At 36.5% G+C, this 13995-nt stretch overlaps 1 protein-coding gene across 1 annotated transcript in view; it reads left to right on the top strand.

Moving 5' to 3' along the window:
* The window catches only part of LOC114720895 (uncharacterized), a 49271-nt gene that overhangs the window by 25740 nt on the left and 9536 nt on the right, over positions 1 to 13995 (top strand). Inside the window, 18 exon segments of the mRNA XM_028906617.1 lie at positions 866 to 969; positions 1642 to 1931; positions 2023 to 2107; positions 2194 to 2532; positions 3179 to 3535; positions 3646 to 4135; positions 4641 to 4804; positions 5123 to 5285; positions 5406 to 5675; positions 5771 to 5968; positions 7317 to 7359; positions 7623 to 7747; positions 7831 to 8340; positions 9460 to 10227; positions 10322 to 10395; positions 10592 to 10919; positions 11003 to 11101; positions 11179 to 11334. Of these exon segments, the coding sequence (XP_028762450.1) occupies positions 866 to 969; positions 1642 to 1931; positions 2023 to 2107; positions 2194 to 2532; positions 3179 to 3535; positions 3646 to 4135; positions 4641 to 4804; positions 5123 to 5285; positions 5406 to 5675; positions 5771 to 5968; positions 7317 to 7359; positions 7623 to 7747; positions 7831 to 8340; positions 9460 to 10227; positions 10322 to 10395; positions 10592 to 10919; positions 11003 to 11101; positions 11179 to 11334 (4563 nt within the window).

The raw sequence follows: 13995 nt of genomic DNA, 5'->3' as shown, positions 1-13995 counted from the left end.
TACAAGAAAGGTATAGTGTAAACAAACAACAAAAAGCTAGAATTAATATATGCCGGAAAGCATACCATAACCGTTTAGGTCTAGGCTATATAAAGAACGAACTCCCAAATGTTTCATCAAAGAAGCTTATATCTGATTAATAATAATTGAATCTAAAAGAGACAGCTTAGTTTATTAGGTATAGCCGTGGCCATGTTTTTATAATCTGTAACGATGTGTTTGACCATGGCTGTTGAAGCATTTCAATTCTATTTGAATAATCGTGAACACTGCTTAATCTTCAAATTTCTATCTCCAAGCTACTGCTGAAGTCATGCTTTTTACCACCAATATACCTTCTGTTAAGGTTGAACATTTTCCTAGTCTGTCATTTATAAGACTAACATTCTATTTGAAGTTTGCCAACATAAGGATCACTGGCTGCACTGTTAATAAACAACTGGGGCAACAGGTCTGCCTATTCTGAAAAAAAAATTGAGGAATATTAGAGAAGATTTTATTCCCAAGATTAAAATCTAATCATTAAATAAAACCAAGGCCCATTCAACTCAACAAATATAGCTGCTCAGCTGCTAATTAAATTAAAATATAATATAAAAGAATAACTACTGACAAAAAAGTCATAAATAACCTTAATAGCTCCGGCCACTTCCAACACTATTTGTTGAGCCTTTACTCTTTTCGTGATACAAGTGTTGCTGTGTTTACATTTTTAGTCTCTGTATCCTTTGACAGTACCTTTCTTTTATCAAATATGCCACTCACGAGTGTACTGTGGTAACAATGATTCATGTGTATGTGCTGTTCAATTCCTTCAAGTTTCCTGACTTTGTGACTTACCTTGAAACTGGCCTACGTTGTGCAGGCTGTTGGTCCAGAACTCACCTTCTATAACACGTCTAAAGATGCTGGCGATTTGGCATACCTCTCTAATAAACTTGTGCATGCGCAGCTGGATGCATTTTCTAGGTAATAATTTGTTTTGCTTTAGTTTTCCTGGACTTCAGCTGTCCTCTACATTGGGTTTCGATTCCTAGACTATGTTTCTGAATTCCAAGTAGGAACTCAAGTGATCCTTGATGAGCAACTGAGTGGGGAGCTCGGCAAAATGTCATTTTTTAATAGGAATTGTTCAGCTAGTAACTTTTTCTTTTTCTGTTTTTTTGGGACGAATGCTAACTTTAATCACAACGTCATATTATTGTTATTTTTTGATACTTATGCATTTATAATTACCTTGAGACCTGTATGTTATATAGAACACCAATATGGTTTTCCAATATCTACAACTTATCATCAGTAAAATCCATGAATGTTAATCAACTTTGTAGAAGGGAGTGAGAATAATTTTTCATACTTATTGAACAATATCAGGGAGATGTATACCGCAATGGCCAGTTAATATGGGCCAAGAATGAAAGGATACAGGGAATAAGAATAAAATCATATATACAATAAATACAAATATTTGCAAATAAAATGTAGAATTTCCACAAATTTTGGTCAACTGCTTGTCTCTCTTATATGCACTAGTCCTTTGCAAGTATGTTCTTTCTTTTAACATTTCCAGCAGGAATTTTGTGACATGGAATTTATACTAGAATGACAAATGATATCGGATGTGTCTTATCTAATGTACAGGCTTGTCTTGAAGGGTAACAATACTGAGATGAGTGCAGACATTCTTGGTTTGGCTATGGAGAGTAATGGAATCATTATTTTGGAGCCATTTGATACCACTTTGAAGTATTCAAACACTTCTGGGAAGACCAATATACATTTACATGTTTCGGATATATTTATGAATTTCACATTCAGTATCTTGACACTTTTTCTGGCTGTCGAAAATGATATTTTATCATTTTTAAGGATGACATCAAAGAAAGGGACAATTGTTTGCTCTCACTTTGATAAAGTTGCAACAATAAAGAGTATGTAGACATTCTCTGTTTTGTTATTATAACTGATAAAAATTTTGGGAATTCTGTGTCTGAAATTTATAAATTTTATTGCACTACCCAGATACTCTTACTGACCAAACATATGCCTTTTGGAGGCCTCATGCTCCCCCGGGTTTTGCTGTACTGGGTGACTACCTTACGCCATTGTCAGTGACATCTCTTAATAATGCTTTTCGTGTAAGTAGTTTATGTTTTGTTCAACTTGAATTTATCATTGATATGCTGTTTTCAGAGACAAACCCCCAGCAAAAGGAGTTCTTGCAGTAAATACCAATACAATAAGAGTCAAGAAACCCATTAATTTCAAATTAATTTGGCCACCCTCAGCTTCTACGAGCATGACTGGTAAAGGATTGGATAATTCTGAATTATTACCTACTAGTTCCAAAAGCGACGGAGATGATTGCTGTTCCATTTGGTTCCCCGAAGCTCCCAAAGATTATGTTGCTCTTGGTTGCGTAGTTACTCATGGAAGAGCACCCCCTCCTTTATCTTCAGCCTTTTGCATCCCATCTTCTTCTGTCTCTCCATGTTCTTTGAGAGATTGCATCTTGATCAGCAGTACTACTATGTAAGGGGAACTAAGAAAGTAATTTTCGTGAGTTCTGTTGATACCTGCAATTGCCAACTCTTGCTTTCAAGTTGACATGTTTGTGTCTAGTAATGACTTCAGAGTGATAGCATTTTTCATTGTTTAAATTATAGGTTTAAAGTGTAAATTTGTCTCGGATTTTTTTTTTTTGGGTGACATGTCTTGGAAGTTTTTATTCAGGAGAAATATTGCCCTGAAAATTTTTTGGATTCAAGGTTGTCTCAAGAGTATTAAAATGGAGTGATATTGCCCCTTATCATTAAAAATGTTAATAGTCAATGTCAATTTTTTAATGGCTTATGTTAGTTCAGTTTTTTAACCAGGTGGGGCAACATTGTTATGTTTCTAAACTTTTGGAGCGACATTGAATCCAAAAATTTTTTGGAGTAACATTGTTTCTGAGTAGCCCTAAATTATATTATGACATTCATGATTTACTGAATTGGCTAATGCTATATTGAAAGAGATGGTTGCGAATAGAGCACAATAGCATCATTTGATCTTTGTAGCTGACACTACTTTCTGTTATAAGGCTTTTTGTATTCATGATTTACTGATTTGTCAGATATAAGAATGGATCTTTGCCACTTGAAAACCTGAGATTGTTTTTGTTTATTCATGGCAGACAATCATCAGAAGTGGCATTTTGGAGAGTGGATAATTCTCTTGGCACTTTTTTGCCAGCAGATCCTAGTACGCATAGTTTACTGGGTAAAGCTTATGAATTACGTCACATCAAATATGGTTTTCTAAAGGTGTCCCCAGCAGCATTAAGTAGCCCTGTACAAGGTCCATCGGATGGGCATCAAACCTTGCAATCTGACCAGTCTGCTGATGCCAACTCTAATAGACGTTTTGAGCCTGTTGCAAGCTTCCAGTTAATATGGTGGAATCGGGGATTAAACTCAAGAAAAAGGTTATCCATATGGCGTCCAGTTGTTCCAGATGGGATGGTATATTTTGGCGATATAGCTGTTAAAGGGTTTGTGTTCACTCCTAAAAAGTACTCTTTTTCATTGGAAAAATGGTTTGAGATTTATTCTGTTCTTGTTGACATTTAAGACCAATCTGGTGTGGCTGTCTTGTTTCTAGGTTTGAGCCTCCAAACACCTGCATTGTTCTTCATGATTCCCAAGATGAAAATCTTTTTAAAGCGCCACAAGATTTTCAGTTTGTTGGACAGATCAAGAAGCAGAGAGGAATGGAAAGTATTACATTTTGGCTTCCTCAATCTCCCCCAGGCTATGTATCCTTGGGTTGTGTTGCATGCAAAGGGAAACCAAAGCAAAATGAATTTGACAAATTAAGATGCATACGCAGTGATATGGTCAGCGGGGATCAATTTTTGGAAGAGAGTGTGTGGGATACATCTGAAGCTAAGCATACAACAGAGCCATTTGGCATATGGGCAGTTGGCAATGAGTTGGGGACCTTTATTGTCCGTGGGGGTTTAAAAAAGCCCCCAAGAAGGTTTGCTTTAAAGCTAGCAGATTCCAACGTTCCAAGTGGTTCTGATGCTGCAGTAATCGATGCTGGAATTGGAAGCTTCTCTGTTGCTCTTTTTGATGACTATGTTGGCTTGGTGAGAATAAAATATTCGATCTGGTGCTTTCAGTATGAGTGGTTCCCTAACACCGTGGTGTTCATCTGAAATGTGTTGTCATCCATTGCAGTTTTTCTGCAAACATAGGGAAATAATTCTATCATGCCCCTCTAGATCTGATATCTAACATAAGAGTGATTTTGATTTACGTTTTACTTACATGTCTTTGCTTACTATTTTATCTAAATGCAAACATATTAACTTCTTTTTGCCAAATCAGCTGCAAAATCTCTGTGAAACATTTTTATTTACGTTGAATTTTTTTTCATCACTGAAGAGGGAGCTACTGCCACAGGAACTTTGTGATCTGTCTTCTTTACTATTATGCTAGGCTGTTTTGTATGTCATCCTCCCTTTTTGAAATTGTAATATGAAGATTTTTTAAATTTCCCTCTACATGTGTCATCAGCTATGTAAGGCACAAAAGATAGTGCTAAATCCTGCCTGTGATGAAAATGCTAACCTTTTCTTTCCCACTTCACAGATGGTTCCATTGTTCAATATATCTTTGATTGGTGTATCATTTAGTCTGCACGGAAGAACTGAGTATTTGAATTGCACTGTCAGTTTCTCTTTGTCTGCCAGATCTTATAATGATAAGTATGAAGCCTGGGAACCTCTTGTGGAGCCAGTAGACGGATTCTTAAGGTAAAATGCCCCGTATATTGACCTGGGGAAAACCCTCAACTGACTTTTGATAATTTTTCATTAATGATATCTTTTTATGACCTGTTAAAGAATCGAAGCTTCCTATTCTTGAGCAAAAGTTGCTATATCAGAGAAAATACGCCTTAGACATATTGGATGAAACAGTTATATTAGATTGCTAACCCATTAATGCTCCTATATATATCCTAACACTAATAGTTCCTTTGGTATAATCTATCCAATTATTAATTTGAACGTTTAGCTATATTCTGAAGTTTCGTTTTCTCTTCTTTGCCTAAATATTTTATGTTGTTATAGGTACCAATATGACCTTCATGCTCCAGGTGCAGCTTCTCAGTTACGTTTCACAGCAACTAGAGATCTGAATTTAAATGTTTCAGTTTCTAATGCAAATATGATCATTCAAGGTTATGCAAGTTGGAATAACCTTAGCCATACCCAAGAATATTGCAAAAATAGAGTAATTTTCTTTGGAACTTTTTAGTTTCTGCTGTGTTCAATTTCTTTTTCTTTGTTAATACGTTTTTTCCTTGTGTGGTAGTGTTGTTAAGTGCTTCGTTTTTCTTTCTCTTTATGTTAGGATTCATTTTCTCCAACTTCTGGTAGAAACTCTATACTTGACTCTCTCCGAGAGAGAAATTATTATATAGTCCCACAAAACAAACTTGGTCAAGATATTTATGTTCGTGCTATTGAAGGAAGGGATCTTCAGAACATAATACAAATGCCATCCGGGAATATGAAGCCTGTGAAAGTTCCTGTTTCTAAAAATCTGCTAGATTTTCACTTGAAGGGTAGGCTCCGTAGAAAGCTTAAAAGATTGGTGACAGTCATCATTGCAGATGCACAGGCATGGTCTTATTTCCTTCTCCCTTTTTCATTATTTGCTAATTTTCAATGCAAATTTCTTATTTAGTGGCCTAAAACTTCATATTCCTATTGCAGCTTCCCAGAGTTAATGGCTCTGCTTTGCAGCAATATGCATTGGCAATCCGCCTTACCCCTGATCAAAGCCTCACTACTGACGCATTGCTCCACCAACAAAGTTCTCGTACTTGTGCAAGCAGCCCATGTCAGTTATTGGCTTCAGATCTTGAATTAGTCGAGTGGAATGAAATATTTTTCTTCAAAGTTGATTCCCTGGTAGTTGCAAAACATCTCAACTACTTTAGATTATGCTTTTTCTGTTTTAGTCCTCATGGAAAACAGGATGTTACTTATCTCCCTTCTGTTGACATAGTATATGCAACCCTGCATCAATTATGTCCAATATTTGGTTTGCACAATTCTGTTGTTGGTGATCTGTCATCTATGTGGATATACACTATCTTTAAATTTGATTTGTATTCTGATTCTGGATCATATCTCTATCGCTTATTGTGGGCTTTACATCAAGAACCATTGGCTTCCTACTAGTTGTGACTTCAAGTACCAGCATCAACAAGCTAATCCAACACACATTGATGGGCCCAAAGGCCCAAAGCTTAATATGCATAATAGGATAAATAAAAGACAGGATGAAGTGTCGCTTTGGAAGATTCTAGTGAGCTGGCCAGAGGGGCAATTCAGACAAACTTTACCTCTAACAATCAAATGGGTCATCAGGTGTAGGAGAGAGTGTAAAGGTTAGGGAGATTTAGGGGGATCTATTAGGGTCCTGAGTATGAGGAGAATAGGAGGAAAGTTTTGTATTTTTCTGCTTTTGCTATTGTAATTCAGCTCATTACATTTTCCACTTTATGTTGCAGTCATTCTGTCCAGCAAAATGCAAGGATTATAAATCTCCAAAATAATAGATAGAAATATCACAAATATGGCCATTGCAACACCCATCAAAGGAATAGTTCCTGAACCAGGAGCTACTTTACCATATTCCAAATTCAAAGGTTTCAATAAACTCCCTGTAACAGTTTGTCTTGAACCAGATCTAGAACTACCCTCAGCAGTTTTTGTAGCCATAAATCCTATTTTTTATGCAGAGATCTGTTGACTTTGTATACCATTCCACTGTAAATAAATGATCTTATCCTACTTTGACTCTCGAGAATGCACACCTTCCCATACCACCTACTGGCAATCATTTCAAGTGGTTGCCCCATATACACCACCTCCTACAGTTTACCATGACAGAATACATTCTTGACATCAAACCCATGTGGTGGCCATTAGTTAGATGATGGGGCTAGAGAGAAATAAATGAACAGATACATATAGACTGGGTATTTCCAGTGAACTTTTATTTATGGCCTTGAGAAGATAAAATTTTAAAATATCACTTGAGGGCTACATCAGTTATTGTTAAAAACGTACATCTTATTGTCAAATGCTTCTCTTGACTATACATTTAACAGTCTTACGTCAAACATATTTTGCCTTCTAAAATTTGTGCCCTCCTCCTTTTTTCATCTTTTGTTATTATGTTCTGCTTTCTTCTTGTCTCTCCATGTAAGTTTCATCACTGAGAAACTAATGTGTAAGTTGGCTTATGCAGGACTGTTACTCATTGGAATTGATTGTTACAGATATGAGTAGAGGTACTTTTTGGAATTTCTCACCAAATTTAAAGTGATGAGAAAATTTTTTAAGAACTAGAAGGATAAATCACTACGTTTTGAGATGCCTTCAACATATAAAGTGTTTTACTGCATATATATTTATCATCTAAGTGAGATGAAGCAATTTGTTGGAATTATTGATTACTAGTGTATGTTTCTTTGGTATATAAACGCCCTAACTGTTTGGTGGGAGCCCCCTATCTTGTTCAATTTTGTTATGAAATCTTTGTCTGGTTTTGAAGGTGCTCCCATAGGATTCTTTTCAGAATCCTTGAACCAGATTGTGAGAACTGATGAGGACTTCTCACTCCCCCACAATTTTTCTAGTAAGTTGGACTGGATAGATTTATCTGCAGAAAACCCCATAGTGAGTACTGAGTACTGCAAATGGTTTGTGTCTTTTTCTGTAAGTTTGTTTTGTGCGGTGTACTGATCTTTGATGTCATAAAGAATTTTCAGGACGGTTGTCATAAATCTTCTGGGAAATTACGCTGTGCCATACTAGTGCAAAAATCTGAAGCTGAGAATGACTGTCAGCTGTCCACTTCTGAAGACCGTCGCCAATCTGGGTTTATTCAAATCAGTCCTAGCAAGGAAGGTCCTTGGACTACTGTGAGGCTAAACTACTCTGCACCTGCTGCTTGTTGGAGGCTGGGAAATGATGTGGTTGCTAGTGAAGTTAGTGTGAAGGATGGCAACAGACATGTGAATATTAGATCTCTAGTTTCTGTTCATAACAATACAAATCTTGTGCTTCATTTGTGGCTCACGTTACAAACTTCCTGTGAAAAGAATAGTGTGCTAAGTAATCCAAATAATTCTGAACCTATGCAAAGAGAAGGCAACCAAGTTCAGACAGAAGAGTATTTTGAAACTGAAAAGTATGACCCACGGATTGGTTGGATTGGTCGCTCGTTTCATCCTGGACAGGGTACATCAGAAGGGGGAGATTCCCATCAGGTGAATGTTGACAGTCTTCAATACCTTTTTTTCTTTGTCCTGACACTTTGTTCTCCATTGACAAAGTGATAGGCTTGCCCTTAACTTGAAATTCTTGCAACATTCTTGGACTTCTCGTTTCAAGCTGTAAAATTTATCATATGGATTAGTGATGTATGGGATGATACTAAGCATCCACATTATTCACGATATATAAAAGATTTAGAAGTAGACCATGCGAGGAATTAGTAACACAGGAACTGTTTTATGACCATGGGTAGGAGATGGCTGTTGTCCTCTTTGATACCCCGTTTGTTGAGGGCGGTGTAGTCACATGATGGTTCACAGGTTATCCTTGTTTGAAAAAGTTGACAGTTTGATTTTAATCTTTATCTCAAATTGTGTTTGGGTCATTTTTCCCATCTGGCATGATTTTGCTCCCAAGTTCAGGCCTAATATCTGATGCTACAAAAAAATGGAAGCTAACAGAGATATAAGAGGGGCAGAAGAGAGAGAGAGAAGCAGAGGATATTCAAAACTTTTTCTTCTTGTTTCTGTGTGGATCAATGGTACAGGGTATAATACACCGTGAATTGAGAGAATCATGGCTTAAAATAAAAGTTTAGAAGCAGGGAGATAATAGTTCATTGACTGTTTATTTAATTCTTGGAAGTCTTGGAGTTCATATTCAGTAATATACTATATATGGGAAACATTGCAAAATTTCAGGAAGAAATCTATAGTTAATTGTTTATGTGCTGTGTAGTTTTTCGGTTTGAATGTGGTATGTTCCTGTAATTAGGAACAAGAAAGGGGGAGAAAGAGGGAAAAAGAATAGAACAGAGGAGAATAGAGAGATAGAAGAGAGTGACAGAGAGAGAGAGGACCAGCGAGCACAAGAGAGTTTGGGGATAATCCTGACTTCATTCACTAGTCACTGTACAATTGATTTAGCCTATGGAGTATCCTTTTATAGAAGGGAAATGGAAACGCAAAATGTAACTAACTAAACTAACGCTGACACATTACTAACGGTAACTAAAGGTCCTAGGTTAATGACTTATCTACCTTACTTAGATTACACGGATTATAAATACATAATAGAATGGCTATCTCATATGATTTTTGTCTATAATTCAGGGTTTTTCTGGAGTTGATCTTCCATTAGGTTGGAAATGGGTTGACGATTGGCATTTGGATACGACATCAGCCAATAGTGATGGCTGGATTTATGCTCCTGATGTTGAGAGTTTGAGATGGCCTGAATCCTTTGAGCCAAAGGAATCTGTTAACTCCGCAAGGCAAAGAAGATGGGTTAGAAGCAGGAAGTTAATAGCAGATGATCTTAAACAGGAAATATCTGTTGGGCTTCTTCAACCTGGCGAAACTGTGCCACTTCCTCTGTCTGTCTTGACGCAATCCGGTCAATATTTCTTGCAGCTAAGGCCTTGGGATTCTGCAAACCCCGACAACTACTCTTGGAGCTCTGTAATGGATGGGCCTACTCAACCAGACCATGCTGGTAAGCTGAAACAAATGTCAAGGATATGTGTTTCAGCTCTTTCAGAGTCAGAAGAACTACTTTGTTGCAGTGAGATGAATGGAACCTCAGAGGGTTCCCATAAATTGTGGTTCTGTGTAAGCATACAAGCAACAGAGATTGCGAAAGATATCCACTCTGATCCCATTCATGATTGGCATTTGGTAGTCAAGGCTCCGCTAATGATCAGCAATTTTCTTCCCCTTGCTGCTGAGTATTCTGTTCTTGAGATGCAACCAAATGGCCACTTCTTTGGATGCTCAAGAGGAATATTATTATCTGGAAAATTCGTGCAGTTATACAGTGTTGATATCAGGAAACCTTTGTTCTTATCATTGCTTCCACAAAGGGGTTGGCTGCCTATGCATGTAGCATATCATGTCTATCTATACTTCTATTTTGTTTGTCACCTGGCTACCTTTGTAAGTTTTATTTCTCACCTGCTTTTATTTGAATGAACAGGAGGCTGTTCTCATATCCAACCCTCAAGGTATTCCTTCTAAGACGTACAGTTTGAGAAGCTCAATATCTGGAAGGTTAGAATTTCGCTTCTATTTTGTGCTTTGTGTGTAGTTTTTTTTTTTTTTTTTTTTGGGGGGGGGGGGCACAATGGCCGGTTATAATTTATTGTTCTTCTAAATTGTTTCTGTGTCACAATCTTGGTTACATAGATTTATCGTTTGCTGCTTTCGTGGTGTATGTTACTTTGTTATAAATTTGTCTGATGTGCAGGGTTGTTCAAATCATTATTGAACAAAATTATGACAAAGAACATCCCTTGCTGGCAAAGACAATTAGGATCTACGCTCCTTACTGGTTAGGAGTTGCTAGATGTCCCCCACTCAAGTACAGGATTCTGGATGTGGCACGAAAAAAAGGTTTTCAATCAACCAAGAAAAATGAATCAATCCTTGAGGAAATCACTGAAGAAGAGATTTACGAAGGCTATACAATTGCATCTGCTCTAAACTTTAAGATCTTGGCTCTTTCAGTGGCTGTTGCTCAAACAGGAAATGAGCATTTTGGTCCTTTTAAAGATCTTACTCCTCTTGGTGATATGGTAACGTCACAATTAATTTGTGTAAGAGTCACAAGCAAGTTCAAAGAGGATTTTTCCTAAGAACTACTTTGTTTTGTCCACAGGATGGGTCAATGGATATACATGCTCATGATGCTGAAGGAAATTTCTTGAGGCTTTTCATTTCTACAAAACCATGCCCCTATCAATCTGTTCCCACCAAGGTAGTTATGGAAGATCAAGCTTTGCATAAATGCTATAATGTATTTAAGTTTTGGCAGTCTTACAGATTTCCTTTCAGGTAATTACTGTTCGACCATTCATGACTTTCACTAATAGACTTGGTCAAGATATGTTCCTCAAGTTAAGCGCTGAAGACGAACCAAAGGTTCTGCACTCTTCTGATTCAAGAATTTCCTGTGTGTCTCGGGGAACAGGTGGACCTGAAAAACTCCAGGTTGGCTAGAGTTTTTTTCTTTCTTTCTTTCTTTCTTTAAAATAAAAAATTAAAAAAATTAATAAAAAAAAAGCAGGCTAGCAAGTTGATGTATTGCTGCAGTAGCTGATTGTTGTTCTGCATTTTGTTTTTCTTTTCCTTCTTTTGCCAGAGCTCTGCATTTTCAATTCCAGCATCAATATGAAAACTTAATTGCATCTCATCGTGTTTTCAAAGATTTTGATGTGTATTTTACTCTTATAGCCTGTTTGGTTGGATTCCATGGCAGGAGATTACTTATAATCATAATGCAATAAATTGATTCAATCGTTTGGTTGAGCTTGTGTAATGTAAAAGGAATTACATTTTGTAACCTTGGTTACCTTAAATAATGTAAAGGGGATTACCTTCCTAGAACTGATGAATGGGGATATAGACCACTTGTAGTCGGATGAAAAAGACGTTATTACCATTATAGTTTTTAAATTGACCAAAATATCCTTAATGAAAGACCCATAAACTTAACCACTACCAACCCACTCTCTTCACTGCTGCTGTTATCACCCACGAACAGGGGCGCCGCCGCTATTGTCATCCATGAACGGAGGCCTACTATCATGTTATTGCTTTGATTTTTTTCTCTTTGAAGCAATCTGGCAATTCTTTCACTGAAATTAACCTAATTTTGCTTCCCTCAACCATTGAAAATTTCGAACTCAGCTTAATTAGTGCGACCATCAATCTCCAGCAATGATGATATTATATATCTGCCGTGATTTTTGAGTAGTCACTGTGATTTTTTGCAGCAATTTCTAAGCTTCTTTGCACTGCCCCCTCTTCTAGTAACGGGTCTCAATATGATTAACAACTTATTTTTGTGTTTCTAAGATGGATTAAATGACACAGTTAACAACTCTTTTTTTTCCCAAAAAAATTCGATAATTTTTCTAAATGCTTTTATGCGCTACCTTATGAGATATATAGCTTATATTGATTGATTCATTCGTGGTTAAGTTGCTTTTTGTTTTTTGTGATTTTTTTTTATAATACTTCCTTACTGTGGGTATGCAATGGGTGCTATAACCTTGTTTAGTACTTGTATTTTATTTTTTTAGTGACCTTTTATAAGTTGAAATCTTATATAAAGTTTACTACATCTTTTTCACTTTTTTTATAATCATATCGCTTTTATATATATATATATATATATATATATGTAAATAAGAGTAATTTTGTCTTTTAATACATTATTATTACCCATTCTCATATTCTTAGTAATCTAACCAAATATTTTTATGCCTATGTATCATATTTCCTTGATAGTGTACCAAACAAACTCATGTAATCATTATTACATTACATTCTATTACTTGGTTTACATTCCATTACATTTCCCAGGATTCAATGAACCAAACGGGCACTTAATTCAGCCATTGATTAATTCAGATCTCATGTGATCTGTTAGCTCTGTACATGATATTGGTTGATAAGTTATTATTTATTATATGTTCACCAATGTAGGTTGTAAGCCTGACACACCCTGCTAGAGAGAGTATTGATAGTTCAATTAGTTATGTATGGTGCTATTAGGATTGGTAATAACAATCTTAATGCTCAGTCTACTCTATAAACTCTTGAACATTATATTATGAATATATACACAAGCACAAAGAAAACAAAGCTATAGAATCCTCTAAAAAGTTCTATAAACCAGATTACAGTAAATCAGAAATAATGCGTGATAATTTTATAAATCTATAGTATTGACATCCATATCATCTTGCTTCAATTCTTGTAGAACCCCTTTAATCTGGAACGTGGAGGCTGTGTTCTCCATTATAAATACATCCTCTTCTACGGATCCCAGATTTGCTTTGCTGCCATAGCAAGAAAGTCTGTCTCACCGATCTCCTAGGTCATGGATCGGACTAGCCAAGTCATCACCATATTGTTCTCAGCAAATCTGAGTTCATACCTTGGCCCTGCATGCTTGGTTTAATGATTTCGCCTGTCAAATACCTCTCTTTACTCTTCTCTTGTATAAAAATCGATGCAATAGTTTTGTTGCCATTCAGTCGATGGTGTGATGAATTGAGGAGGGTTCTTGGTGTTCTAGGTTTGTGGCTGTTTTGTTTAAACATGACTATTGACTTAGGCAAGGTGTTTCCTGATGTCACGTTCATAGCTCCCATCGTGGCAAAAGAGATCGTTCTTTAGGTTCATATCAGTTGCTTTGATACCATGTTGAATGACAGAAGAGTTCTCTCATATTATTTCGTAATTGTTGTGTGCAAGTACTTATATATTCAGAACGGTGACAACACCCTAAAAAACTTTTGGAGAACTTCCAGGAGGTAACACTGCATGCTAGGTCACTAGAATTTAGGAATTCAAATAAATCGTAATAGAATCTATTTGAAATTTAGTTATAACCGCCAAACTAGATAAAATAAATAAATTGAAACGCCAATAACTCGTCAATTTCCAGCAGTGCACGTAACAAAATTGCCATGACTCCCCATCCTAGTAACATGCGTCCCCTGCCCATATTTACTTAGACCCCTCAAAACCTTACAGAAAATTTTCCTTTGTTCTTCCTATGTTCTGCCTTCCTTCTTGGCCCTTCTACAATCAGCATTGAATATTGAAGCCCATGAGAACTGTATGATTATCTGCGAAGCT

The sequence above is a fragment of the Neltuma alba genome, unplaced genomic scaffold (genome assembly GCF_004799145.2).
Source record: "Neltuma alba isolate B1F8T4 unplaced genomic scaffold, ASM479914v2 tig00012007_pilon, whole genome shotgun sequence".
Lineage (NCBI taxonomy): Eukaryota > Viridiplantae > Streptophyta > Magnoliopsida > Fabales > Fabaceae > Neltuma > Neltuma alba.
The sequence above is the reverse complement of the archived record's forward strand: the minus strand, read 5'-3'. Positions and strand labels throughout refer to the sequence as shown.